The sequence below is a fragment of the Psammomys obesus genome, unplaced genomic scaffold (assembly GCF_907164565.1).
Source record: "Psammomys obesus unplaced genomic scaffold, mPsaObe1.curated_primary_1811, whole genome shotgun sequence".
NCBI lineage: Eukaryota > Metazoa > Chordata > Mammalia > Rodentia > Muridae > Psammomys > Psammomys obesus.
The window spans coordinates 7,745,666-7,773,619 of record NW_026591598.1 but is presented as its reverse complement, the minus strand read 5'-3'; the positions used below and the strand labels follow the sequence as shown (position 1 = coordinate 7,773,619).

At 50.8% G+C, this 27,954-nt stretch overlaps 1 protein-coding gene across 4 annotated transcripts; it reads left to right on the top strand.

Annotated features, from left to right (window-relative positions):
- Positions 1-124: 124 nt before the first annotated feature.
- Azin2 (antizyme inhibitor 2) lies at positions 125-27,718 on the top strand. Of its 4 annotated transcripts, none has more exons than XM_055610806.1 (10): positions 125-250; positions 350-470; positions 2,587-2,760; positions 10,103-10,275; positions 11,099-11,233; positions 11,901-12,066; positions 13,427-13,589; positions 14,871-14,983; positions 24,503-24,717; positions 27,248-27,463. In XM_055610806.1, the coding sequence occupies exons 4-10, from the start codon at positions 10,109-10,111 to the stop codon at positions 27,384-27,386; spliced, it is 1,098 nt and encodes a 365-aa protein (XP_055466781.1). In that variant the 5' UTR covers positions 125-250; positions 350-470; positions 2,587-2,760; positions 10,103-10,108; the 3' UTR covers positions 27,387-27,463. The 4 variants fall into 4 exon arrangements, with proteins under 4 accessions (XP_055466781.1, XP_055466780.1, XP_055466778.1 ...); XM_055610805.1 differs by adding an exon at positions 981-1,177 and having other exon boundaries at positions 125-470; XM_055610803.1 differs by lacking the exons at positions 125-250; positions 350-470 and adding exons at positions 1,118-1,177; positions 1,414-1,663.
- The last annotated feature ends 236 nt before the right edge of the window (positions 27,719-27,954 follow it).

Here is a 27,954-nt window from a genome sequence, read left to right as displayed (position 1 = left end):
CGGCACCCGGTTGCCAGGGCTACGGGGCGGTCAGGGGCGGGGCCAGGGCACCGGGGGCGGGGCTCGGGGGCCCTTATATAAGCGAGCGACCGGGCGCAAGGCGGGGCGTGGGGTCGGTGGCTGCTGGGCGCGCGGGGCGCAGGCCGCGGGGCCGGAGCCCGGGGGAGCGAGCGAGCGGGCGGAGGCGCAGAGGATCCGGTTCACTGGCTGGGGAGACCTATGGGCCGAAGCCGTGTAAATGCGTTTTAAGGCGAGTGCAGGGGTTGGCTGGGGGGAGCCTCGGGGAGCGGGCGCCCTCGGCTTTGGGCGCTGACCCGCTCCCCGGGGGGCCCCCCTTGCCTCCTCTCAGCAGGGGCCTCGGCTCCGCAACTGCCACTCCTCCTCGGGGTGTTGCACAAGTTTCGAGGTCACCGGCGAGCCCCCCTAGCAGCGCGCCTGGCTCTGGCCCCCGCGAAGGAGGACGGGGCTTGGTAAGGAGGTCTGGGGCTGGGGCGCGGGACCCCTCGCCTTGCGCTCGAGAGAGGGGTCCCGCGGGAACTCACCCGTGGCTCTTAGAGCATCCTTAGAGTGTCAGAACCAACCTTTTATAAACGGGGAAACTGACCTAAGGTCATGCATGCAGCAGAGAGCAGAGGCGAACTCAAGTTCAGCGTTTTGGGCCCTTTAGGTAGGCGTGGTCGGGACTGGAGGCGCCCCCAGCCCTCAAGATTTCCCCACCTAGATTTCTCAGATCTGTTTCCTACGCTTGCTCTTTTCTTTCCAACCCCAAATTTCAGAACTGGAGAGGAGCTCCAGAGCAATCCCATTTAACAGATGGGGGTAATTGAGGCTCTAGCAGACACAACATCACGGTTCCCAGCGAACCTCCGCTTCTCAGGCTGGGGGAGGTCAGAGCATGACTGGGCAGGGAATCCAGGCCTTGGGAGGTGAGGGATGCAGCCTGCCCCGCGACCGTCCCCTCCATCTCCCTCTCCCCGCAGTGTGTTGCATACTTTCTAAGGCGGTGGCCAAGGCAGCCAGCGGTGCTCCAAGGCAGCAGTTCCATCGAGCCCCTGGGCGCCTCCTGCTCAGCATGGCTGGCTATCTGAGTGAATCGGACTTTGTGATGGTGGAAGAGGGCTTCAGCACCCGGGATCTGCTGGAGGAACTCACTCTGGGGGCCTCAGAGGCCACCACGGTGAGGGAACGGGAATGGGGTTGTGGGTCCTCTGGTAGGAGAAACCCCCCCCCCCCCCCGTGCTCTAATTTGCTTTCGGGTACTTGATATGTATAGACTGCCTCCTTTTATCCCCAATTCTCCCCCCCCCCACATTTGCCACCCCTGTGTTCCCCGCCTTGAGAAAAGAGCAGCAGCACCACATTCAGGTGAGAACCCAGGAGTTTCCACTTCCTGCTCTCTCCTCTCCTGTCTAGGCGTCCTCACCTCTGTGCAGTTCACCTTGAAGGCTCTAGGAGCTTCATGGGAGAACCTCCGTTTGTAGTTGGTCCTCATCTCTCCCAAGCCCCCACGGCCTCCTGTTTTTCTCACCTCCTGCAACTCTCCTCCAAAGCGGAATCCTACCCCGGCTCCCCACTGCCACAAGAGCCAATCAGCCTCCACAGCCGCGCTTCCGGCTTTAGACCCCCAGTCTTGCACTTTGCTCCGTTAGAGCAGGATTGCCGTGTATGCTGTTTTACTGTCTCTTTTCTGGGCTGTGCCCTCTGGGGCATCTCTCTCCCCTTTACTCAGCTCTCGTGTCCCCTCCCATCACTGTTGCCTTTTTTTTCCTGATTTGCTTCTGGCTGGTTTTGTATTTCCTATCTCCATGGCCACTAACCTATTTTGTAGAGAGTCCCATCTAGCATTTATTGAAGGGACTTGTACTTACTTAAGGGCTATTTCTCTTCTAGATCCAAGCCCTTTCAAGGTCTTTGGCCTTCCCTGCCCCTTAATTATTATGTTGGACACCAAGTGGATATCCATTAAAAAAAAAAAAAAAAAAGGCGTTACTTGAAAAGGAAAATGAGTCCCAGGAAGGGTTCATCACAGCCTCATCCATGTCTGTGAGGACCAAGCATGGCTTGCAAGTGGGATGAGCACCTGTGTGTCAGTGGCAGTGCGCTGCAAGCCACAGCTGCGTCTGCCCATTGTGGGAGCAGACAGCTGTATATACAGTTCTGCTTTGAAAGGACATGCAGAATGCAGCCAGAACATTAAGTGTTATGGATTAAAATAATATGTGTTAGTATATATTTAAACTATACATTATGATATATACTATAGTTATTACACACACATATGTATAAATGAGGGGGTAGCATTTAGGCCAAATGACAGTAGATTGGGAATCTGCCAAACCCAGCAGAGGGCATGGTGGGAACACAGGCTCAGGAGTGGGAAAGAGGGACAGTGTGTATAGTTGGCTTTAGCTGAGAGGAGGGGCTGGAGTTGCTCACGCCGCCTTAAATGTCAGCCTGAGATTGCCTTCCATCCTCCTGGAGGAGGTGGGCGCCTCAGAAAGCTACAGCAGGGTGTTGGAGGCAATACTTGAGAGGTGGCCCTGAGAGGGAGCCAGGTCTCACATCCGTTCGCCTCTTGCTGTGCAGGGCAAGGTGGCTGCCTTCTTCGTGGCTGACCTGGGTGCTGTGGTGAGGAAGCACTTCTGCTTTCTGAAGTACCTGCCTCGAGTCCGGCCATTTTATGCTGTCAGGTGCAACAGCAGCCTGGGTGTGCTGAAGGTCCTGGCTGAGCTGGGGCTGGGCTTCAGCTGTGCCAGCAAGGTGAGCTCCTCTGCCCCTCCCGTGCACATGGCCCTGATGCTCCTCCAAGTACCCTCCTGGTTTTGGTGACTCCGGGGAAGAGGAGGGACCTTTGATTGACCATGGCCTTCTCAAGAGAAGAAGAGGCTCCAGGGAGGAGGGAGAAGGAAATGAGCATGGAATGTGTCAGCTCTGAAGTTCCAAAAAGAAACCAGAGATGTCTCTGGACATAGGGGTCACCTTTTCAATGGTCTTGAATTTATCTTTCTGTTTTATTATTTATATATATTTCCCCCTTAAGATAGGGATTCATGTAGGCCAGGCTGACTTTAAACTCAATATATAGCTGAGGCCGGCCGGCTTTGAACTCCTGATTCTCCTAACTTTCACCCTCCCAAGTGCTGGGATATATCACCATACCAGGCTATTTTTTTTTTCTTTTTAAAGAAATACACATATTTTAGCTTTTTTTTTATCATTTAAAAATTAAATTAAATAGCAGTTTTAAAATGTCTTAGCCTAGAGCGGTAGGTGCTAATCCTGTAATTAAAACAAAACAAAACCACTGCTATGCTGTTGAACTTTTTTTTCCCTTTATAAGCTTAACGTGTGACTGTGTTTTTCAGTCTAATCCTCTCAGAGTTTTGTTGCTGCAGGCTGTCTTCCTAATTTGATTTCTGCTCTTTTACTTCCCCCCTGGTGGCTTTTGATGGGCTTTGCTTACTTGCCGTCTGTAGTCATGAGTTATGGTGTAGCAGTGGCTGTCGGGGCGGGGCTCACAGTGTGGCACCGAGCCAGACACACGCTGCTCATTTAGCGAGTTTTGTTCTGTTTGTGCTCGATTAAAAGCCTTCTCACTCAAGTCTATCTCATTCGCTCACTCAACAAAATACTATTCTGGGTGGGAATTTAACTGTGAGTAAAACAATTTAAAAAGTCCTCCTTTTATGGTGGCTTTTTTTTTTTTTTCTCCCTGAGGCAGGGTTTCTCTGTGTAGCCTTGACTGTCCTGGACTCACTTTGTCCTGGACACACTTTGTAGACCAGGCTAGCCTCGAATTCACAGAGACCTGCCTGCCTCTGCCTCCCTGAGCGCTGGGATCACAGGCGTGCGGCACTGCACCCGGCTGTTTATGGTGCTTTTTAAAAAAAAACTTAATGAAAATACGTGATGTCGTAGGTGGGACGTAGCAAAGCTGGCTGAGGGGATTGTTCTTGGTCTGCTCCGAAGCAGTGTCAGTCCCTGTGGACCATCGTCTACAGCTCACTCTTTACCACAGCCTGGCTTTGCCCTCCCAGGCCTCCTGTTTCAGCTGTCTAAATGCTGGGATTCCAGGAGGATTCACATCAGCACTCCTGGCTGGACTGTGCTTTTAGATGGTTGTCTAAGGAAGGATTCTCTGAGATTTGGCTTCACGCTTGAATGAGGCCGAAGACTGAGCCAGGTGGAGAGCTAGAGGAAGGACGTTGCAGGCAGAGGTTAGGGCCAGGCCCTGAGGTGGAAGCAAGTGTGCTAGGCATTACTTGTGATGTCAGCACCATCATTTTCTTGATGACTGGTAATGGCTGTTCTGAGGAGATCAGCAATGTGGCTGGGCGATGGGAATAGAGTCCTGGAAAGAATTCTCGGAGGAGAAAGGAGAGCTAGCCTGGCCAAGACTGGGGCTAGAGTGATTCCGGGGAAGGAAAATGTTTGTTCTGGGGTGGGAGATGAGCAGGCAGGTAAACTCAGGCAGGTCAACTATTGATCACTCTTTGTGGTTGAGGGCTCTCCTCTTGTTCTTTGCATGCCCTGTTCTGTATGTGTCTGCCATGAAGCCCAGTGAGGTGGAAGGCTTTGCTCTCCCTGCTTGCCTCCTGTAGCATGGTTCCTGTAGCATAGTGGGTCTTCCTATAGAGGCAGGAAGGAGCAGGACCCTTTGGTTCCCCCGAAGTAGGGTTGCAAAATAGGGTGAAAGGTCACTGATTAGATCCCCCAGCTTCTGGAGACTCAGGAATGAGGTGTTTGGTCCTCTAGCTTCAGGGGGTGGCCGCTGAAGGACAGAACTGTGGGGTGCAGAGTCTTAGAAAAACTTCAAAGACAGGAGAGATGGGTGTGCTGAAAGTATCTACCACTGTTGATCTCTGCCCGGCAAATGATCTCATTTTATTCTCGTAACAGTTCCGTGAGTTCATTCTTTGGCCCGGATTCTGACAACAGTTAAACACGGAATACGTGTTTAACATATAAGGAAGTGAGTCATAGAAGTCCAGCCACCTGCTTAGGGTCATGCACTGGGAGATGCCAGCTCGAGGCCGTCAGTATGCTTTCAGCCTCTGTTGGTGCTGCCTTTTCCAAGATCCTTGGAGAGGGTGGCTGTGCCGGCCCGTGGCTGATGAAAACGTCCTCTTTCATTGCTTGGTGGATTTAGTCGAGTGGTGGCTGCTGGTACTTGCCACTCAGGCTTACCATGCACCGGGCAAGGACATTACCGCCAGTCTACATTGCTACCCACCCCTTTTAGGTATTTTAAGGGTGGAGGCTGCCCTCTTCTGGTAGGTCACAGTGGGTGACCTTTCTGGACTTAGACCAAAAGCCTGGCATGAGCAGCAGGGCTGGATGTATAGACAAGCAGTCCGGTCAGAGGCCGAGGCTGCACTCTCGTCCTCCCGCTGCTTTCCCAAGAGACTTCTGTCTTTGATCCCGCCTCCTGGCTTCTTTCCGGATTAGTGCATTCCCCAGCCCACTCCCTTGCTCCCCCCTGTGGCTGAACTCAGCAGAGCTGTCTGCTGGACCTGCCTGAGAATTTCTTCTATCAAGGTACCCAGGGATCAGAGAGGACGCAATGACCATTTTATTTTATTTTATTTTTTATTTAGACAGGATTTTATGCAACTGATGCTGGCTGGGAACTCTTGATCCTCTTAATTCAAATTCACTTTTTGAGTGCTGAGATTATAGTGGGACACATACCACCACACCCAGTTTATTTGATTACTTGATCTTCCTTCCTTCCTTCCTTCCTTCCTTCCTTCCTTCCTTCCTTCCTTCCTTCCTTCCTTCCTTCCTTCCTTCCTTCCTTCCTTCCTTCCTTCCTTCCTTTTTCTTCCTTCTCCTCCTCCTCCTCCTCCTCAGTTTTAAATAGAGTCTGACTATATAACCCAGGCTTGCCTCAAACTCGTAGCCGCACTGAGATTAGAAGATGGACACTGCTCCTAGATTTCATTGACCACCTTACTTTAAACGTGATCATATAAGCCCAGAGTAATGGCACATGCTTGTAATTGCAGCACTCAGAAGGCGAAGGCAGGAGGATTGTTGTGACTATGAACTGGACAGAGTTCTTAGTTAACAAGAACCCAGCTCAAAACAAGAAAAAAAAATTGCAAACAGAAACTACCCCATAACTCCTTACTGGATATTCCAGTAACACATTGTTTTGTTCAGTCAAAGAGAACTCGAGGGATGCTGGTTGTATGCCTCCGTAGAGAATGTGCATTCCAGGTTTGGGGGGTGTCTAGCATCTAGAAACACATGAACAGCTGGCTGGAGGCACAGCAGGCATCTTGCGATATGGAGAACACCCATGTTGCTTTAATGCGGCTGGCTTTGGAGAGGTTTCTGCATGAATATGTTTGGGAACTCTGCTTTATCATCTCTTAACAGTATTCAGCCCAGCAAACATTCTTTTAAAAAAAGATCCAAGATTATATAAATTCCCAGTTTAAAAGTCTTCAGAAGTACGCAGAAGAGAGAGAGGAGAGAGAGGGGTCTTTGGGCCCACCTTTACCCTCAGAGAACACTTTTGATGATTTATCCTGTATGTGTTTTTCTTGTTCTTGCCTCTGCGCAGGCCCTAGGTGCTAGCTTCTCTGAGGCCTGCTGCTGGGAATGGCGCAGCCCTCTGGACTCAGTCTTAAGCTCCCTCGCCACTTTAAACACCATCCATTCACTGTTGCCTCCCTCCCTTCCTTAAATGGTTACCTCACACCTGTCCACCCATTTGACGTTCAGTCTGCGTTCAGTCTCACACCCTCACCCCCACATCCACTATGCCATCCTCTCTCCAGAACAGTCTCTGTCCTTTCTAGTGTGGCTTTGTCATTTCTCCCAGGTGATTGTGACAGGCATGGACCAGTCTCCAATGAAGTCTTTCTTCAGGTGGCCAGAATAAGCACTTAGACCTTTCACTTAATAATGCAAAATGACCCAATCCCTCCCTCCTACCTTTCCTCTTTCCTTTCTTCCCTCCTTTCCTTCCTTCCTCCTTTTCACAGAGTCTAATAGTCCAGGCTGGCGTTGAACTTCTAATCCTGTCAAAACCTCCACAGTGCTGGTATTGCAGATGTGCTTGGTCACATCTGGCTGTCACATCTGACCGCCATATCTCTCCTTGGAACTCCTGAAGCTGTTGTTTTCCCCACACAGGGTAACATGTAAACGCACACACTGCTTCCTGGTCCCTAGGAAGGAATGTGCTGCCTCCCCCCACATCCTCAGCCCTCATCATCCCCATGCCACTGAACCCCGCCCAGGCCACTCCAGCTTTCTCAGCCCTGGGTTAGGCCTTAGAACCTCTGTGCTGCGGCTGCTTGGTCTGCTGAACTACCATCCCCGGCCTGTCTGAGCTTCTGCCGGGGCCTCTGGTTGTTCTTCTGACTCATTTGGCTGTCTTTTGCCCTTCATACCCAGGGCTGCTCATTCTGTAGCATTCTGTACCGTTTCATGACAGGATACCTTGAACCCATTGGCCATTCTGCCTTTATTCAACACGCATGCATTTGTCTCTGCCTCTGCCCCAGCAGCCTGAAAGCTCCCTAAAGTCTGAGACCCCATCTACTTTATTCACCACTTATTCTCTTCAACACCTGTCACAGCCTGGCAAATTAATCGGTGCTCAAGAGGTGCCTGTCAGTGTAGGTTGAGCTCTGACAATTAAGCTAAAGGACGTTGAATTAATGACTTAACCCTGAAAACCTCGTTTCTACCTCATAAGGTGATTTATGAAGATTAGATGAGGATGTGTATGACTGGGATGCAGTGGCTGACATAGAGAAAGCCTTCCCTGAGTGATGCTTATTGTTTAAATATTTACAACCACAGTGACTTAACTCCCAGGCCCTCTTTTCACCTTGTGTAGGGAGCGAGGGGACATTTTCATCTTTACCCAGGCTTGGTTCCGTGACAGGTCTGCAGCTGGGGTGTGGGCTGTGGCAGCCACAAGTCCAGCTCTGGAGCTGGATCCCTGTCCCACGCCTCCCACTTCCAGGCTTATTGTTGCCACAGGTAGGTGGAGCTCTCTGAACTCATCGTTCCTCGATGTGAATACTGAAATCTGACAGGAATTAGCCTTACAGGAATTAGTGCATGGAAACAGCTACTGTTGAAAGCTGCTCAGTCAGAATTAGACTCACCGTGGCTGCAAGCAGCTCTCAGTTCTCCTATCTTGTTCCCAAACTGGCTGTCTCCGGACTCCCTTATTCATGGAGAGGCACACTTGACTCTGGATGCTGGCTTTATTTGTTGCAGAGCTTCTTCCTTCCTTCCTTCCTTCCTTCTTCCTTCCTGTCTTTCCCTCCCTCCCTCCTTCCTCCTTCCTCTCTCTCTGAGACAGGGTTTCTCTCTGTAGTTCTGGCTTTCCTGAAACTCGCTCTGTAGACCAGGCTGGATTCAAACTCGTGGAGATCTGCCTGCCTCTGCCTCCCAATAGCCTCTTTTTTTATTTTTTTAAATAACATTTTATTTATTTTGTGTGCACCTGTATGCATGGGTGAGTGCATGTGGGCGCGTGTGCTAAGACATTGCTGGCCTTGCATGGCTTCTCATACCCCCCCCACCCCCCCCCGCACAGCACAGGGGCTGTCAGCACTATGACTCTATAGGAAATGCTTTCTAGCACTTTATGGAAAGCATCTCATTTAGGGCCTTCTTGCAGCAGGTGCTCAGCGCACATGGCTACTTAACACCCCCCACATGACTCTCCATATCACTGACACAGCAAGCACACGAGGAGGAGCTAGGGGTGAGGCCCAATGCTTTGAACCCCCAAACCTGAAGTGGCTAAGGAGAGAGCATTTGGTAGGGCGTTGGCCTGGCATACACAGAAGCCTGGGTTTGATCCTCAGCTTCATGGGACATCCTTGTCCGGCTCCATGGTGGATGGAGGATCTGACTACACAGTTGTCCTCCGACCTCCTCATGTGCACACGGCACCCACACACGCCTGTGCGCACACAATAATAATAAAGTACTTTAAAAAATGAAGTTCAGGCGGGCGTGGTGCTGCTCGGCTAATCCAACACTCAGGGAGGCAGAGGCAGGCAGATCTCAAAGCGAGTCCAGGACAACTGAGGGTACATAAAGAAACCCTCTTTCAACCCCCCCCCCCCAAAAAAAAAAAAAAACAAGGACAAAAAAATCTCTCCTCTCTCCAACCTGAGTGGGTCCTCTTTCTCTTTCCAACTACTCCCTCTTCTGCTGTCAACCTTTTTTTTTTTATTATTATTATTTGAGGACACTTCATGCTATTTTCCAAGCACCTTTCATTAAAGGTGTCAGTTTGTCAGACGCTGGTGGGTCTGCACACTGCCTTGGTGTGTTCTTGTGTGTTTGTGTGTGTTTTTAATGATGCCTTTATTTTTATGCATAAGGATGTTTTGCCTACATGTATGTAGGTGCACCACATGCATGCCTGGTGCCTGCAGAGGATCCTTTGTAACTAGCGTGTAATGGATGGTTGTGAGACCATGTGGGTGCTGGGAACAGAATCAGGTCCTCTGCGGGAGCAACAAGTGTGCTTAACTGCCGAGCCATCTCCTTAGCCCAGGGTGCCTCCCTTTAAAGGATTTTTGGAATAAATAGACTGATTGTGGTAGAATGAGATTTTTTTCTGCTGATAGGAAGTTAGAATAAGTGTGCGAATATGACCTGTCTTTGTTATGAAAAGGGACCTTCCCAGGACTGTACAGGTGTATCACCCCTGTGTCTGAACATGGTGGCCCTGCCGTCAGAGAATGGGTAATGAATGCAAAGTGATTGCTGTCTATCCGCTGTCCTAAAGAGCTGCCCTGGTGGTGGCACACGCCTTTAACCCCAGCACTTGGGAGGCAGAGGTAGGCAGATCTCGGAGTTTGAGGCCAGCCTCGTCTACAGAGTGACCAGGACAGCCAGGGCTACACAGAGAAAGCCTGTCTCAAACAAAACAAAACAACAAAACAAAACAAAAGAACCAAAAACCAACCAACCAACCAACAGAAAGAGAGCTGGCCCATGTATGTTGATGCCTCAGTGACCAGTTATGCGTTTGTCCCTCATCTGGCTCTCCTGGGCTCCACAGGCCAGCAGGCCCTGGGGCCTCCTCATCACAACCTTTGGAACTTCACAGGCAGAAATGGAGTTGGTCCAGCATATTGGCGTCCCTGCCAGTAAGATCATATGTGCCAACCCCTGTAAGCAAATCGCACAGATCAAGTATGCTGCCAAGCATGGGGTGAGCCTGCTGAGCTTCGACAACGAGGTGGAGCTGGCTAAGGTGGTCAAGAGCCATCCCAGTGCCAAGTAAGCCGAGGACCGCTCGTGCAGGGAGTCTGCGCTGTTGGGTGAGGGTGGGGAGCTGGGGAGAGGTCCCCACCCTGGATGCTCCTTGGATTTCACCACACTTCCAGGAGGATGGGGGGTACTCCTGGAGAGGACCCAGATCCAGGGCAGACCTGTTAGAGCCCTAGGTAGAAAAAGCGCAGGGTGTTATGGAGGTCAAGGTCACAGCTTCAAATATGGGATTTGAAGTTGGCCTTGAGGAACGAGTGAAATATGGGGAGGCATAAACAGCCGAGCAAATATGTGGGTGTGGGGAAGCAGCATGGAGCACTGGAGGGATACGGACAAGTGTGGTATTGTTTGAATATACCATGTGCAAGCATGTGGGTGAAGGACAGGATAATATTGGTCATGGGGTGGGGTCATGGAGTGAGGATGGATATTTTGCTCTGGTTGTGACTAGCACCTTGATGGTCTGAGGAAATAGTAGGGTGTCCAGGAGCCATTCTGGTTCACCCGAAGAGCAGCACCCCTCATGTTTGAGGACTCTCTTTAGGAGTTTGTTTGATGCATGGTTGGCTCTTGAGTGGTATGTCAGCAAACTTAGGAAACCTGGCTGGTATGAGGTTAAGCAGAAAGACCTGAGCTGCCCTGGGTTAGGGCTGATGAGGTCTGGACCCGGCAGGTGACTCAGAAATCAATTGGCAACTCAGGGTAACCTAGGAAGGCTGTGGGCGCAGTGGCGTCTCGGCTGTGTGGTTCCCAGCTCACTAGTCCAAAGAGGAGAGGCTGGGGGTGGCGGTTGGGGACTCGCCCAGTAGGGGTGTGCTGCGTTTCTCCGCAGGATGGTTCTATGCATCGCTACCCAGGACTCCCACTCTCTGAGTCACCTGAGCCTCAGGTTCGGGGCATCGCTGAAATCCTGCAGACATCTGCTAGAAAACGCCAAGAAGAGCCACGTGGAGGTGGTGGGTGTGAGGTGTGCACGGGGATCCAGCCACCCTGCCCAGGCCAAACCCCTTACCTTTTTTCCAGGAATTGTTCATGGATATCCTGGGCCTCTCGAAGGGCCTGCAGTTCTGCCACTGGACACTGTCCTCTCTTTAGGATAGGAGGAGGATTTCCCAGCATCCTTCCCCACAGCCCCCCGAAAGCTTATCCCAGGAGCTTCCTCCCATGGATATGGCTTTGTGAGAATTGGGCACGCCTATAAGCCACAGCGTCACCGTGTTCTGGAGACGCGTCTTTCCACGCAGAGATAGGGTATAGCTGTGGTCGCTTCTCTGGTTTTATTTATTCTGTACTTCAGGTTGCACGCTGAGTGTCTTCTCCACACCCTTGTGCAGTAAGGGCTTTCCTCCCCAGCCTGTAGATGGCGAGACTTAAACAGAGCAAGCTGAGTGACTTGCTGTAGCCACATGCTGGCTGACAGGAATATACTGGATACCTTGGCATCTGAGCCCTCATCCCAGAAGGTTCTTCTCCAGAGAAGCATGAAGAGGTGGGGGAAGTGGCCCCCTGTCCACTCCTAGCTTACCATGTGACCCTTTGTAGCCCATTCAGCGTTCCAGGCCTCAGTCATTGTGTCTGTAACATGGGGGTACCTGGACCTTGATTGTAAGCTGAGGCTTTTTTTCCCTTCCCAGTTTTGACATTGGCAGTGGCTGTCCTGACCCTCAGGCCTACGCCCAGTCCATCGCAGATGCCCGGCTTGTCTTTCAAATGGGTGCCGAGCTGGGCCACACGATGAACATTCTGGACCTTGGTGGCGGCTTTCCTGGCTTAGAGGGAGCCAAAGTGAGATTTGAAGAGGTAACTTGTGCCGTCGCTTTGCAGTGGGGGAAGGGTGCAGCGGGCACAGGGAGCCACTGACCAGTCTGTCTGGCCTGAACGTCACACCCTGTGGCTTTAGTGCTTCCCTGGACTCGGTCGCTGTTTACTAACCCTGTGCTGTGGCTCAGCCGGGCTGATAGAGTTTATGTCACTTCCCAAGTCCACAGCAGAGCAGGCTGGAGCCCCCACTCTGCCTGACGCCGGCCCACGCGCTTGAGGCTCAGCCAAGGCATGTTTATATGCCATGAGCTCTTTGATGGTCTGAGTATGTGCCTTACTTATCAGCCAAGGAGCTGATAAGAAACCTGGTGGGAAGGACCGGGAAGGAAAACCAACCTTTGTCCCATCAGGTCACTACCCCCACCCATCCTCCCACCTGTGAGGCAAGTCTCTATGTGTGGAAAGTGACCCCAAGAAGACCTCAGACACCCAAGGAATTAGCCTCGAGATTGAGAATTGCAGCCTTGTACATAGCAGAAGTCTAGTGGACTTCCCAGTGCTCAGACTGGCCGGACTGTGGTGAAAACATTTATTCATGTGGGCAGGACATTCAGAGTCCATTGAGTGCAACAGGTTATAAAAACATACTTGTGGGGCTGGAGAGATGGCTCAGTGGTTAGCAGCACTGGCTGCTCTTCTAGAGGACCTGAGTTCAATTCCCAGCACCCACATGGGGGCTCGTAGCTGTCAGTAACCCCAGTTCCAGGGGATCCGACAACTTGATACAGACAAAACACGGATGCACACAAAATGAATACCTCTTTAAAAAATACCATATATGTACTGGGGTAGTATTACACGCCTGTAATTCAGCACCTGGGAGGTGGATGTAGGAAGATCAGGAGTTCAAGGCCAGCTGCTTGAGGCCTGAGCTCAAATTACCAACCCTTCTCCCATAAAGAGTAAAAACAAAACAAAACAAAATAACAACAACCCCCCCAAACCCACATAACCCAACTATGTTTATAATTAAAAATAGTATTTGCCTAAGGATGAGAGGAGCTGCTAAAAGTTCACAGTGATGGGGCTCACCCACCCTGATGACAGATCTAGCTTGGCATGTTTGCTTTCTTCTGGAACCTAACCTACTATTTAACAAGCTGGCTGGTTATGAAGGAAGGCTCCCTGCCCAGGGAATCTGGGATCTGAGCGCCAAGCATTTCAGGATGGAATACCCCTCTCTCTGTGGGGTTGATTTTCTGGGTGAGTGAGCTATACAACCGATAGGTCATCAGCCCCACCCCCCCAACCCCACCATGCCTTCCAGCTGGGACCTTAGCAACTGCCAAATTCTTCCCCCGAAATCCCATGGTCCCGCTTGCTTGTTCCTCTCTGCCAGATTGCCTCTGTGATCAACTCAGCCTTGGACCTGTACTTCCCTGAGGGCTGTGGTGTGGACATCCTTGCTGAACTGGGGCGCTACTACGTGACTTCTGCCTTCACTGTGGCAGTCAGCATTGCTGCCAAGAAGGAGGTTCTTCTGGACCAGCCCAGCAGGGAGGGTAGGTGCCCGGCGGGCAGCAGAGCTGGCTCTTTCCCTGAAGCTGAGCCGGTGGCGGGCCGACCAGGGGTGGGGTCCTTTGGAGAATGGGTGTTTGCTGTAGGGAAAGCTGTAGTCAGTTCCCCTCACCCCAAAGACTAATCCCTTTATTCTCGGCCTTCTCCTAATGCCGTGACCCTTTAATGTAGCTCCTCGCGTGGTGGTGACCCCAACTATAAAGTTGTTTTTGTTGCTACTTCATAGCTGTAATTTTGCTACTCTTACGAATCATCATGTAAGTATCTGATATTTGCGATGGTCTTAGGTGACCCCTGTGAAAGGGTCATTCGACCCCCAACCACGGCTTAATCCGCTGGTGTATTTGTATTTTATGCAGATGGAGCACAAAGCCAGCCTCAGGGTGGATAGGTATTTGATTGGGCTCATTCTGCAGATGGGAAATGGAGTCAAAGAGAATGGAAGCGAACTGCTTAATAGTTAGCTAGAGGGGAGCTTGCATTTGACCCCACATCAGTCTCCTTAAGAGTTCAGGCTCTTTCGCCTGTTCTTTCTTCATGACAATGTATTTGTTGACACAGAGGACAGAGCATAGGCAGGGAGAGGTCCAGCCACTCAGTTCAGGGTCACAGGGTTGGTATTCAAGTTCCAGAGCTCACTCACGCGCCCTAGCCACCTCGGCAGCGCTCTTCTTTGCTCGTCCAGACAGATGGCGATTCCCGTAGCTCTGTCAGAGCCCCATGAGTGACAGGTGTCCGTGAGTCTGGTTTGGGCTTTGCCCTCTGCTCCAGGACCCCCACGCTGGAGAGCCTCACGGTGGTGTGGTCTTGCTGGGACAGAGCTTGCTGGCTGCGTGGGGGCTGCAGGCAGCGTGTCAGCTTGTGTGCATGCGTGTGCACTCATGCATTCCCCAGGTTTCTTACCTTGACAGGCCTCCCCCTGTCATGCACCTCTGAGCAAGTGGCTTGTCTTGCTGGTGTCCTGAGTTGGGTGAGCTGCTCGCCTGCTTTAATGGGGCCTCCAGGGCCTCTAGATGCAAAAGGGAAATACGGCACCAGGACTCAGTTGCAAGGGGGGGGGGGCCTTCCCAACGCAGAAGTGAATCCATGCCACCAGAAAGATGGCTTTTAGTGGCTGTGGTTGCGGGTTCCATCCCATAACTGAAGAAAGGGCGACCCTTTGCCCCACAGCTCTATCCTTACCGGGTCCACAGTAGTGCTAGCTCCTGACTCCCAGGCCCCTCACATTCTGCTTGTGTGGCCCCTGTTCTCTCCCTCCCTTGCAGAGGAAACCAGTTCAGCTCCTAAGACCACCGTGTACCACCTTGATGAGGGCGTTTATGGGATCTTCAACTCAGTGATGTTTGACAATGCCTGCCCCACCCCCACCCCGCAGAAGGTGAGCCAACCCCCACGAATGTGCTCTCGGACTGTGCCTGTGCTCTTTCTGTTATCTAACTCTTATTTATTTAATTCAGCTTTGTGCTGCCAGGGTTCACACCTGAGGCCTCAGGCATGCGGAGTCCTGACATGACTATCACTGAACCGTGTTCTCAGGAGGGAGTGTAGCTCAGTGGTGGGAACCTGCCTAATGTGCGGGAGACCCTAGGTTCAACACACACTAAAAATGGCTTAAAAACAATAGACAAAAGATCTAGGCATGGTATGTTCTTGGAACCTCAGCCTCAGGATGCCCAGGCAGAAGTATTATGAGTTCAAGGCCAGCCTAAGCTACATAGGGAGAGCCTGTCAATAGTAATAATAATAACAACAATAATAATAGAAAAAAGCAAGGGTGAAGATTATTGCTACATAGTCTTCTGCAGAATGTTATATTTCTTTTTATTCTTTTAGAAAACACAAAGTACTTGTTTTCATAACATTGGGGTTTTGTTGTTGCTTAATCTTCCTTTTCGTTTATATGGGACGGAGCTGTTGCTGTGCCATCGACTCATCTTAAAAAATATTAAAAAAAAATTTTTTTTTTTGAGACAGGGTTTCTCTGTGTTGCCCTGGATGTCCTGGACTTACTTAGTAAACCAGGCTGGCCTCAAACTCATGGTGACCCTCCTGCTTCTGATGTCCACAGTGCTGGGATTACAAGTGTGCACCATAGTGCCCAGCTGGTGTGTGTGTGTGTGTGTGTGTGGCTTCATAGTACTTCAACCAATATAGTCCTAGCTGCCTGACTGCCTGTTTCCAGCACTGAGTGTCTTGGCAGTCATCTGTGATCCCTGCTCTGCACGTTTGCCTGTAATGGGTTTTCACATGACCAGGGGAACAAGAGCAGCAAAGCGCATGGGCGTCCAGCAGCTTTGGTGGGCATGGCTGAGTGGGAAAAGCCTGGCGCCACATCCTCAGCCGTCAGCATCTCCCCAAGGCTCTCCCTACTCCTTATGCCATGGCAGGCAGGGGCGCCCATCTCTGCCTCATTGGGGGCCTACACATTGTGTGTTGGCCTTGTGGGACTTTCCACTCACACCTGCTGGTCTGAGGAAGCTTCCCTGATGCTCAAGAGGAACTCAGTTTTTACGTTTTTGTGCAGCTACTCTTCAGATTTAGGGACCAGGCTGGCCTGGGTCAGCCTAGTAGCTTGCTACTTCCAGTTCCCATTTCCTACTTTAAACAAAACGAAACAAAACATGTTTTATTTATTCTTTGATAGTCTCCTACATGTAAATAACATGCCTTGACCATGTGTACTCCCAATCCCTTCCTCTTAACATGCCCCACATCCCAACACACGCTGCTCCACGTTCACACACACACACACACACACACACACACACACACACACACACACACGCCCTCCTGTTTATAACCCACGGCGTCCAGTGAGGTCTGCCTGCTGGAATGTTGGTTGATCTGGTGCAGGTCACCGCACCTTTAATGAGTCCATGAGCAGAAAAGCCAGTTAGGAGTCTCTGCACCGCTGCTCACTGCAGAGAGGAGCACAGGCAGCATGCTTGGGTACAGACAGCAGCTCTCAACCTGTGGGTTGAGACGCCTTTGGGGGTCAAATGGCCCTTTTCACAGGGGTCACATACCAGATATCCTGCATATCAGATATTTACATTAAGATTCATAACAGTAGCATCATTACAGTTATGAAGTAGCAACAAAATGACTTTCTGGTTGGGGGTCACCACAGCATGAGGAGCTGTATCAAAGGGTCGAAGCATTAGGAAGGTTGAGAACCACTGGTATAGACAAATATTTAGGAGGCAGTTTGGCAGCATGTCCGTTTAGAAAGACAATGGTAATTGGTTTCCCCCTGGAGTCTCTGACCCCTTAAGCCACGAGCCTTTGATCTGGTTTACAGTACCAGGCATGGCATGAGTTCCCTTCTGTGGACCAGGCCTTTTTAAGGTTTTTTGTTTTTGTTTTTGTTTTTGCAGCATGATTTTTCTCTTGTCACTGAGGCTGGCCTCTCATTTGTGGCACCACACTTAGCTTACAAGTGATTTTCACAGCTGCTTGCCCTCCTGCCCTCCTCTCTGTTCCCTTCATCATCTTCTCAGAAAAGTGAGAACAAGGCTGGAATCTTGCCATTCCGTCCGGCCAGGGTTTTTGATCCCAGGATCTTCCTGACTCTATGGTCTGTGTTCTTTCTCTGATGATGCCTCAGTTTACCCCTTCAGGCTACCAACCCTTAACTGAGGCTATCTGCATGGTCAGTGCAGTGCTGACTGGGGCTCACATAGTCTTGGGACAGAGGTTGTGCAGGAGCTAGCTGGAGGATCACCAGAGCTCAGATCATCACCCTTGCAAGACTTGTATGCTCTTTGATCTGTCTGCCTCCAGCTCCCCTCCCCCCTTCTGGGGTCTCACGTGCATCTCAGGCTAAACTTACTCAGATCTGAACTCTTCATTTCCAACCCGTAGGTCCTTCTCTTAGTGGCCACCACAGCATGCTGGGTCCTCCCCTGTCTTCACTTGTGGAATACACCTACAGTTCTTGTGTTTAGATCCCAAATCCATTTTGAGTTCATCTCGTTCTTCCCTACTGTCATCACTGCGCAGGCCACCCACTGTTTGAGCCCCTGAAGTGACCCCTAGTGCCTCTCCGTCCCCTCCTCCTGCCTGCTTACCATTCATTCACCACATTGCAGACAAGATCATTATTTCCCCACCCCCACCCCCAACCCTGAGGTTTTTTTGAGACAAGTTTTCTCTGTGTAGCCTTGGCTGTCCTGGACTCACTTTGTAGACCAGGCTGGCTTGGAACTCACAGAGATCAGCCTGCTTCTGCCTCCCTGAGTGCTGGGATGTGACACAGTGCCCAGCTCCTCTCTACTTTTTAAAAGACAGGCTCTTGCTGGGTTGCCCATGCTGGCCTCCTGCCTTGGCCTCCTGAACAACTGGGACTGCCACAGACTTGTGTCACTGCTGGAATCAAACAGATTCGTTTGATTCCACGTTGGAAACATGTGTAGGCAACTTCAAGTTGAAAGGAAGTTTTCAGAAAGGGGTGGGGGGGAAGAGCCTCTCTGCCATTACGAACTCTGCTCATCGCCCAGGCTCTCTCTTTCTGATACAGTGCATCTGTGCTGAGAGCATCACGTAGGTATCGGTGACAGTTGATAGCACGTGCTTATGGCCATGGGTTCTGTGTTGAGCATTTCTTATGTCAATTACTCTCTTAATTTCAGCAAGAATCCTGTAAGGTACACGTTACTACTGATCTCATTTTTCTAGTGAGAAAAAAATGGCCTTAGAAGGGTGAAGTATCTGTTCAGAGTCTCGGACTTAATAGGGTGGAGTGCGTACTCACTGCAAGCTGTGGGGCACTTGGAGGTGGGGGCGGGGGAGTCATGCTTTATTCATCTCTGATGATTAGCCTCATGCCGGAGGAAAAGCTCCTGTGAAATGACTGTCTTCCTTTGCGATCACTGTATCACCAGCCGCTTGAGCACTGCGGGGCTCTTGTTATTCTTGTCCTCCCTCTCAGAGTGAGCCCTGCATGACTGACTCACTTGACATGGTTAAGATGGAAGCGCTTTTAAGAATGACTTTCTAATGAATTATCCCTAAAATCTTACCAGGTTTAGGGTCATTTTTAGGCCCCCTGCTCACATAGTTCCAGATTACTTTCCTAGTATCTTACATGCAGTTACCACTTGTGCCCTTTCCACAGCAAGCACAGTGTCCTTTTCTTGTTGGCCAATTCATCCGAAATACTTTAATAAACATACTTTACTATTGTTTTCATATAAACACTGTGATTGTATTTATTGTTTTATCTCGTTTGGTGCCAATGCCTTTACAAGGATCTATTTTTATTTTATGCGTATGAGTGTTTTTCTGCACACCAGTTTATGTATCGTATGTATGCAGTGCCACCAGAGGCCAGAAGATGGCACTGCTTTCCCAGGAACTGGAGTTACAGACTTGTGCGCTGCCTTGTGGGTGGCTGGAACCGAACCTGGTTCCTCTGGAAGAGAGGCACATGTTCTCAGCCTCTGAGCCATCTCTTCAGCTCTCTCAGTGGCCTTTTGAAACAAAATGTAACCTTACCATAAGATTCTCATAAAATCCCCTCGTACTCTACTCTAATCCTCTTCCCACCCAATTGTGCTTTCTATTTATGAGGTACCGGCATATGCATTATTTTAAAGTGTTTACATGTAACAGGTGCTTCGAGGTAACAGCTCAGTTGGTAAAGTGCTTGTTATACATGCGTGAGAACCTGAGTTTAGTCCCCAACCCTCGTGCAAAAAAACCAAAACAGGTGTGGTAGTGCATGCTTCTAAGTCCCTTCACTGGGGAGGCAGCGGAAAGTGGAGCCCTGAGGATTACTAGCCGGTAAAACCTGCTCTAATCACCAAGTTCCCAGGTCCCCGTGAGAGACTGTCTCAGTCACTGCTCTGTTCCTATGGAGAGACACAGGACCAAGGCAACTCTTACAAAAGGAAACATTTAATTGAGGGCTTGCCTATGGTCTATGGTCACTATGGCAGGGAGCAGACAGGCATGGACTGGAGTGGAAGGTGAGGGCTTTACATCCTCATCATCCCCAGGAGGGAGGGAGGGAGGGACCAAGGGGGAGAGAGAGACAGACAGGTAGGCAGGAGAGGATGAGGAGAGAGGCTGAGCCTGCCATGGATATTCCCACTCCTAAGGCCACATATCCTAGTCCTTTGCAAACAGTTCTGCTAACTGGGGACCAAGCATTCCAGCATGCGAGCCTATGGGAGACCTTTTCATTCTCATTTAAACCACCACAGAGACTGTGTCTCAGAATCTAAGATAGATGGCTCCTGAGGATGACAGCAGAGGTTGGCCTCCGGCTTCCGTGTGTACACACACGTTCACCTGAACATGCAAGGGTATGCATATAGCTCAAAGCCTTCTTGTCTGGGCTTGGTGGCACACACCTATAGTCCCAGCACACAGAGAGCTGAGGAAGGATTGTGAGTTTGAGTCCAGCCTAGTCTGTATAGTAAGACTGTGTCTTAAAACAACAATCTACCTAACCCAATACCTAATAACAGTATTTAAATAAAACTGCGTGCTCATGGCAACTCAGTAATAGAGCTTAGCATGTCTGAGACATGGGTTCAAGTCCCAGAACTTCTCTCTCTCTTTATACACAGACACACAGACACACACACACACACACACACACACACACACACACACACACACGGCAGCTAATTGCTAAGTGGGGTAAACACTGCCACCTCTGGACCTGAAGGGAAGTGCGTGAGGAAGGAACTTATGAACTGAAGAATGGCTCCTCTCTGCAAAGTGACCTGAAATTTGAACATCAGTGATGTCACAGGAAGGGAGCCCACCTAGGGGCAAAGAAACGTGAAACAGAGACTATGTCAACATGGGAAAACTACACAGGGGAAGGCTTTAAAGCTTTATTTGTCTCTGTTGTCTGTCTGTCTGTATTTTGTATTATTACTATGTGGCACCAGCTGGCCTGGAGGTCACTATGTAGATGAGGCTGGCTTTGAACTTGCAGCTGTCTGTCTTCCTGCCCCTGCCTCCCGAGTGCTGGGAATGCAAGTGGGATCACTGTACCTGCCTGAGGACTGGTATTTGCCTCTGTTAAATGAAGAACTTATTTTAAAAAAAAGATTGCCTGGCAGTTCATGGAAGAGGAGAATCAGACTGAAAAATGAAAGCTGCTCACTGCAGCCGAGGGAATGCAAACGAAACAGAAGTGAGATGTCACCTTTGTCCTGCCGACAGTAGTGTGAAGGGAGGTGAGGATGTGCCATAGCGGTGTCCTAGACACAGCCGCTGGTGTGTGTGTGTCGGAAACACGTTGACATTACCAGATAATGCATGTGTCCTGGCGCCCCGGCACAGGGGTGTTTCGCAGGGCAACTCTTGGCATGTGTGCTTCAGGAGCTATCTTAGAACGTTAGCAGCTGCACAGCGTAAAACACCAGAAGCGTCCTTAATGTTTGCCAGCAGGGTATGGAGAGACTCAGTCTGTGTGTTCCGTATGGGCAGCCCCGTGCAGCGCATTTGTGAACGGTGGCCCCAGGTGTCCATGGGATGGATCCTGGGAGTGAAAATTTCAACAAGAAAGCAAGTCGTGGAGAGCCCATGCTCCACAGTTTCACACCGTCAAAAGCCTGCAGAGTGGAACATATCCTTTGACATTAGGTACATGCATAGAAGCATATTTGTTTGTTTGTTTTCGAGACAGGGTTTCTCTGTAGCCCTGGCTGTCCTGGACTCACTTTGTAGACCAGGCTGGCCTCAAACTCATAGAGATCCACCTGCCTCTGCCTCCTTGAGTGCTGGGATTACAGGTGTGTACCACCATGCCCTGCTTAGAAGCACTTTTTTTTTTTTTTAAACTGCTGAGCACAATGTTGGTCACCCCCAGACAGGAAAGAAACGGGACGTGCTTGCGGTGGACCACACGGGGAGTTTTCAAGAGACTCTTTTTCTTTTGAGTTTGTTTTAGCACCTGTTCTTTGGCAGTGTCACTGCGCAGCCAGGCTGCCAGAGTGTGACGCTCTTGCTGCAGCCCCTGGAGTTCTGAGATCATGATGTGAGCCGCCCACTTGCCTTGACACTGTCTCTCACTAGCTGGCAGGCAAGCACACAGATGTCCTTTTACACACGGTATAAGGGTAGCTTTCTAGGAGTTAACTTCCCACAATGCCATCATTTTATCGATATTATTTGATAAGCTCATAATTATTTTATATGCTTTCTAGTGGTAAGAAAAGTATCTGGGCAATTTCTATGGGTAAGTCATTGAACCTGTTTCAAATTAGGGAGGAATTTTCTTCTGCTTTATTAAACACTTTCTAGCTAGGAGAGGGTACAGCTCATGTATTTTATTTCTCCATTAGGGTCTTATTGCTTTTCTTGATTAAGTATTAGTGTGGCCCAAATAGGTCCAATAATTTTATAACCTAATGCTCCCATTACTTTTGTGAGTGGAAACTTCCTTTGTCTTTGAGCAGAGATGCTGACTTGCTAAGACTTACTGTTTTCTTCTGGTCATCTCCCCAACTCCTTGTGTGTGTGTGTGTGTGTGTGTGTGTGTGAGAGAGAGAGAGAGAGAGAGAGAGAGAGTGTGTGTGCGCGAACAAGAGGATAACTTGTAGGAACCTTACCTTCCCCACCTGGGGCCTGGAGACCGAACACAGGTTGTTAGGCTTAGTAGCACACACTTTTGCTAAAGGCCATCATGGCAGTCTCACTCATGGTTTCTCTAGCTGGGTAGGCAATGCCTCTAATGCAGCGTTTTATTTCTTTATTTTCTATACAAATCCCTCCACTCTAATAGCTGCTGCCAGCAATTTCTCATGATGTATAAAATAGTAACTATGATAGAAGGCCTTAGACTTGCAGTCAGAAAACAGGTTCAAGAGCCAGCTCTGTCACATGGCAGCAGAGAAATCCTAGGCAGGCTATTGAATGGCTCTGAGGCTGCTCTGGTTTCTGTCTTTGGAAAATGAGGAGGTCGACCTTTGACTCCTGAAGTCACTTCTGGTTCTAAGTGAGGCCCATATAGGGTTAGCTCAATAGATTCGACCTGTGGAGGGGCTTTGCTTTGTCTGTAGTTTTAATCAAGCATAGAATCTGCAATAGGTAGCTGCATGCCAGCTTGGCATGTACTGGCCATTGAGTTTGAGTTGTAGACCTGCATTGTGGTTCTTTGACTATAAGATAAATCTGAGCAGCCGAAATTTCTTGTCAGATCTCTGCCTATACTTCCACAAACAGGATTTTGATCACAATTTTTTGTTGAGGGTTGCCCTGGTAACTCATTTTGTTTTCCATTGAAAACATTTTTACATGGTATATGGAGGAATTAGTTACTTTAAGAAGTTACAGAATTGGGTAGGGGCCCCCATCAAGGCCATGTACGCCACCTTTCCCTGTGCCCCCCCCCCCAAGATATGGTCTCTCAAGAACAGCTGGCCGTGAATCCTCCCATCTCTGCCTTCCCAGCACAAGATTACAGATATGTGCTGCCATGCCCGGCTCTGCATATGTAGGTTGAAGATCTGAACCCAGGTCCTCATGTGCCGTATTCCCACCCCTTCCCTAATGTCTTATTTCTATTTTTGAGGCAGTCTTTCTGAAACAAAGTTCAAGGCCCATTTAGGCTACGGAGTGAGTTCAGAGCCAGCTTGGCTAACTGAGGGAGACATACAGAGTGAAGCAAGTTGCGGTTACAGCTCCAGGTAGAGCACGTGTGTAGTGTGTGCCAGGCCCTGGATTCCATGCCTAGTCATACACCAGTGCATGAGGGAATACACGAACGAATAGAATGAGAGACAGAGAGCAATCACAGAGATCTGTTTCCAAATAAAAATAAAACAGAAGGGCTGGTGTGCAGCTCAGCAGCTGAGTTTGTGCCTAGCATGCATGAGGCTGCGCCTTTGACCGAAGGATCACACACAGCTTTAGGGGATGCTAATTTATAATCCAAGTGGTGTCTTTTCTCCTTGTCACGGAGGGAGGCTGTTTTGTGGATGTGCTCACACAGCACCTGTCCCTCAACACTTAGACCATCAACTTAATCTAGAGGCTGGGGTTACAGGAAAGGGATCAGAGTATCCAAGGCTAAACTCTCTTATTACAGAAGCTTATAAATAAGAATATGGAGCTAGGTGGGTGGTGGTGGCACATGCCTTTAATCCCAGCACTCGAGAGCCAGAGGCAGGTGGAGCTCTGTGAGTTCGAGGCCAGCCTGGTCTACAGAGTTCCAAGCATCCAGGGCTATGCAGAGAAACCTTGTCTCAAAAAAAAAAAAAAAAAAAAAAAAAAAAAGAAAGAAAAAGAAAAAGAAAAATCTTGCCTTTGAGCAAATCCTTAGCCTTCAGAGCCTCGGTTTCCTGAAGTGGGAGTCAGTGTGTTTGACTCAGGGACAGCCTGATGGGCTGGGACCTGAGTCAGGGTGAAGCTCAGAAGCTCTCCTGTGGGCTTCCAGCTTCTGTCTCCTGGCCAAACATCCTGGAAGAGGAAGCTTCAGGGCTGGGAGAGAGGCTGGGAATGAGCTGATAGGAGGGCTTACACACAGGAGGATACAGCGAAGCTCTGAAAGAGGCCAGTGCAGCTGGAGGCACAGATCTGGCGGCAGCAGCAGTGGTACTAGTGTGAACTTGAACTCTTGCCCCTGCCAGCTGCTTCTAAATGTCTACGTGCACTGCTCCACTCGCCCTCTCTCAGCCCCACAAAGCGGGCAGTATTAATCCCTGTTTTACCAACAAGCAACCGGAGGCACAGAGAAGTTTATGCTCTTGCCCAAAGTCACCCTGTTTGTGTTGGAACCTGAATTAGAGTGTAAAAGCACACACGCAGAGAGGTCGGGCAGTCCTTAAATACCACCCATGCTGGCTGTGGGAGCGCTGGCAGGTGTTTGAGGGGAGAAGTGCTGAGGGCTGTGGTACGTCCACCGGGGCTGAAGCGTCCCCCCTCTCTCCTACAGAAACCACCCGACGATCAAGCGCTATACAGCAGTAGCCTGTGGGGCCCAGCAGTTGATGGCTCTGACTGTGTGGCTGAGGGCCTGTGGCTGCCGCAACTACACGTAGGGGATTGGCTGGTCTTTGACAACATGGGTGCCTACACCATGGACAGAAAGTCCCTCCTCGGGGGGACCCAGGCCTACAGAATCACTTATGCCATGTCCCGGCTAGCCTGGTAAGGGGGTCCTGCTGTCAAGTGGGGTGAGGGAGCCAAGTTGGGCAGAGCAGTAGGGAGACAAAGCTCAGAAGCTAAGGAGCTCCTGGCCGCCTGGGTACAGCCTGTGCTGGGCACCTGCCTATGGGCACAGGCGAGACTGAGTCCCGGAGGGGGTCACACGGTCCTACGGCTGGTGTAGTGCTGGACACCTCCAACCCTGCCAGAGGCCCAAGCCTGCTCCCTGAGGAGGTGAGAGGCAGAAGGCAAGTGACGGAAAGGAATGGGATGTATTCCTCAATGGAGGTTGCTTGTGACTGTATGGGGAAGCAGGGCCAGTCCTGAGGAGGCCTTGGAGATAGAGTGAAGAATGGAGGGTGCAAGCACAGGTTTGAAGCGTGGTCTTTTCTGGTCTGGTCGGCATTTTCTAAAGACTGTTCTCGCTGTAGGTGCAGGAAGAGAATGTGAGCAGATGCGGGTGGCACTGAGAGCGAGGTGGCAGCTCTGTGACCTAGAGAGATCTGCTGGCCAGTGAGCTCTGTCTTCCTATGTAGGAATGGGGAGTAATGTCAATCTTGCCTGCGTCCTACGAGGCGAGAGGCGTGTGAGGTTGAGATTGCCAACGCCCGAGGAACCCTCATGCCAGACCTTGTGTTGGGCATGTCACGTTCTTTCCTTTTCACCCCACAAATCTCTGTGAGGGTCAGCGTCATTTCCAGGGAGGCCACACAGCTGGTATCAGGCTATCATAGTGCTTGGAGGGCAGAGAAGCTGGGAGGGGCAGGTTTCTCAGAACCAAGTGAGGCCTGTATCCTGAGAGCCCCCAGGAGAGGGGATGACAAGGCACCAGAAAAGATACATCTCATTCATCCATTTGACATGCTTGTTGTTTCTACCCTGTATAGGGCATAGGTCAGGCCCATGTCATCATTTTTGCCATAGAAGTGTATTTTGACCAAGCTAAAAATCCTAGAACAACGTGCAGGCTTCATTGTGAGTCATCAGCAGCTACAGGTGGATGAGGCTTCGGACAGTCACCACCACCAACTGCCACAGGGAAGAGGGCGTGTCAGAAAGTCTCCCAGGTCAAAAATGCCTCTAACAGGTTTTGCTTTGAGGCTTACTCTATGCCAGGCCCTGAGGGCACAGGAGTGTGTAATGTTGTCGGGAGTCAAGGGGCAGATCTGTACCTGAAGACCCTGGCAGAGTGGGAAGGACCCTGGGGAGGGTGGGCTGTGAATACTCTCCAGGGTGTTACTGGAAATTTCTCAGGACTCAGCTAGGCCTTGGAAGTCCAGGTGCCCAAGGAAGCCAAGAGAGTGGCTGAAAAGTGAGGAGGCCTGAGAGGGCCCTGTTCTGTCACAGAATTGCCAATAGCTGTCCGTCTTCAAGTAGTGGCATATAGGGAAGACTGAGTGAAAACACTGGAAGCCTAACTGTTCTTGAAGGCAGCCGGGAGCCATTGAAAGGTTTTAGGAAACTGGGTCAACCTATGTTAACAGACAAGGAGATGAAGGCGCAGGGCCTCTCCCCCTGTCCCCCGCCTCTGCTTTGCTGTCTGTGAAGTGCCCAGGAGGGAGGTCTTGGTTCCTGTGGGGGGCTGGAATGTTCTGAACTTGTGGAAAATGAGTGGGAGGAACTGGATAGAAGAGGGAGGGTGGAGCCCAGAGGCACTTGTGCTGCCTCCCCACCGAGTGTCCTCCCTGGCCGCCTTGAGGTCCAGCCACGTCCCCTGTCCTGCGGAGGGTGAAGGGCTGCCAGGGATGCAGACATTGAGCCCCTGCTATCGAGGAGAGGTCTGTGGTTGCACTGGTGGTGCACAGGAGCTAATCTCGTGGACTCTGAGCATGGCAGGAAGGTGCTGGAAGTGCAGGAGGAGAATCTGCCTTCTGCGCTGTGTCTGTCTGTAGGGGCAGCAGGTCAGGGGAGATTCGGGATCCCAGCAAGAAACAGAGGTGAATGGGTGGGCTGCTTTAGGAGCCGGGCACGGTGGGGCAAGGCTCCTGGCTGTGGCCAGAGCAGCTGATCAGGTGTGAGACTGCTCATCCACAGGAGAGAGAGGGTTAAGACCTGGTTTGTGGCCCTGAGGTGGGGCAGGCAATGGGCTAGTTTTCAAGCCTTAAACGTGGGGTGTGATGTGAGCCGGGCTCGGTCCTAGTCTCCCCACCTGCCAGGAAGGAGTCTTGAGTGGGTGCTGCTTTCTGAGTCTGTTTCTTCTGGGAAAAGAGAGGTGGTTTGGTTTTCCTACAGTGCTTTGGTGAGAATGAACCTAGGGGTCGGGGGTGGGGGGGGGGCAAGTACAGGGCACAATGCCTGATGCACAGAAAATCTCAGTAAATGTGAGCACCTTTTGTTTATTAGGTGGTGGGGACCACAGGGGAGAAAGGGTGAGGACAAGGAGCACAGGCCTCCCTTGTCCTTGCTCTTGTCTGGGCTTAGGATTCAGGTGAGAGTCCCGTGTGTATTCAGGACGATAGGAGCAGGGGCCACAGGAAGCTCCAGGCCCCTGTTGCCCTGGCAGCTGCCATCAGCACTTGTCTCTTGCGCTCAGGGAAGCGCTTCGAGGGCAGCTGCTGCCTGCGGAAGAGGACCGGGATGCCGAGGACACGTGCAAACCCCTGTCCTGCGGCTGGGAGATCACAGACACCTTGTGTTTGGGCCCTGTCTTCACCCCAGCAAGCATCATGTGAGCGGGCCTGGATTCCCAGAGAATCCCAGCGGGACCGAGGAGATCCCTCGGGAGAGGTGGGCAAGGCGGCAAGCTGGTACCCGCTGGCCAGGACTCTGGTGCTCGCTCTGCCTCCCCCATGCTCCACCTGTAGTGTTTCTGCCCTGTAAATAGGACCAGTCTTACACTCGCTGTAGTTCAAGTATGCAACATAAATCCTGTCCCTTCCAGCTGTGTCTGCCTCTGCAGTGTGAGGGGCCTGGCCATCCAGGTGTGGGGGGTGTGCTTGGGGTCAATCTTACTCTCCTCCCCACCTTTGTAAATATGAAGCAAATAAATGTAATATATGTTTTTTAAGTATGTCAGTGGAATCATTCACAAAGCAGCCTGGGCAGGCAAGGCTGAGAGAGAGAGAGACTGTCCCACCCAACATGTAGAAACCAGTCCCTCACCTCAGCCTCAACTCTGCTCCTGAGCCCCAGCGTTGCTCACGGTCACCCACTTCTTTGACTCATCATCTTCCTCACAGGCCTGCATGCCTGGTGTCATGAGACGGGGCCAGTTGAGGTGGGAGTCAAGACCGTGATGAT

Bases quoted from the DNA above. Each gene is read 5' to 3' on its own strand.
- Azin2 (XM_055610803.1), top strand. From the start codon at position 1,460: ATGGGAGAACCTCCGTTTGTAGTTGGTCCTCATCTCTCCCAAGCCCCC. The intron at 12,067-13,426 runs GTAACTTGTGCC...CCTCTCTGCCAG, and splicing joins CCAAAGTGAGATTTGAAGAG to ATTGCCTCTGTGATCAACTC. The intron at 13,590-14,870 runs GTAGGTGCCCGG...CCTCCCTTGCAG, and splicing joins GGACCAGCCCAGCAGGGAGG to AGGAAACCAGTTCAGCTCCT.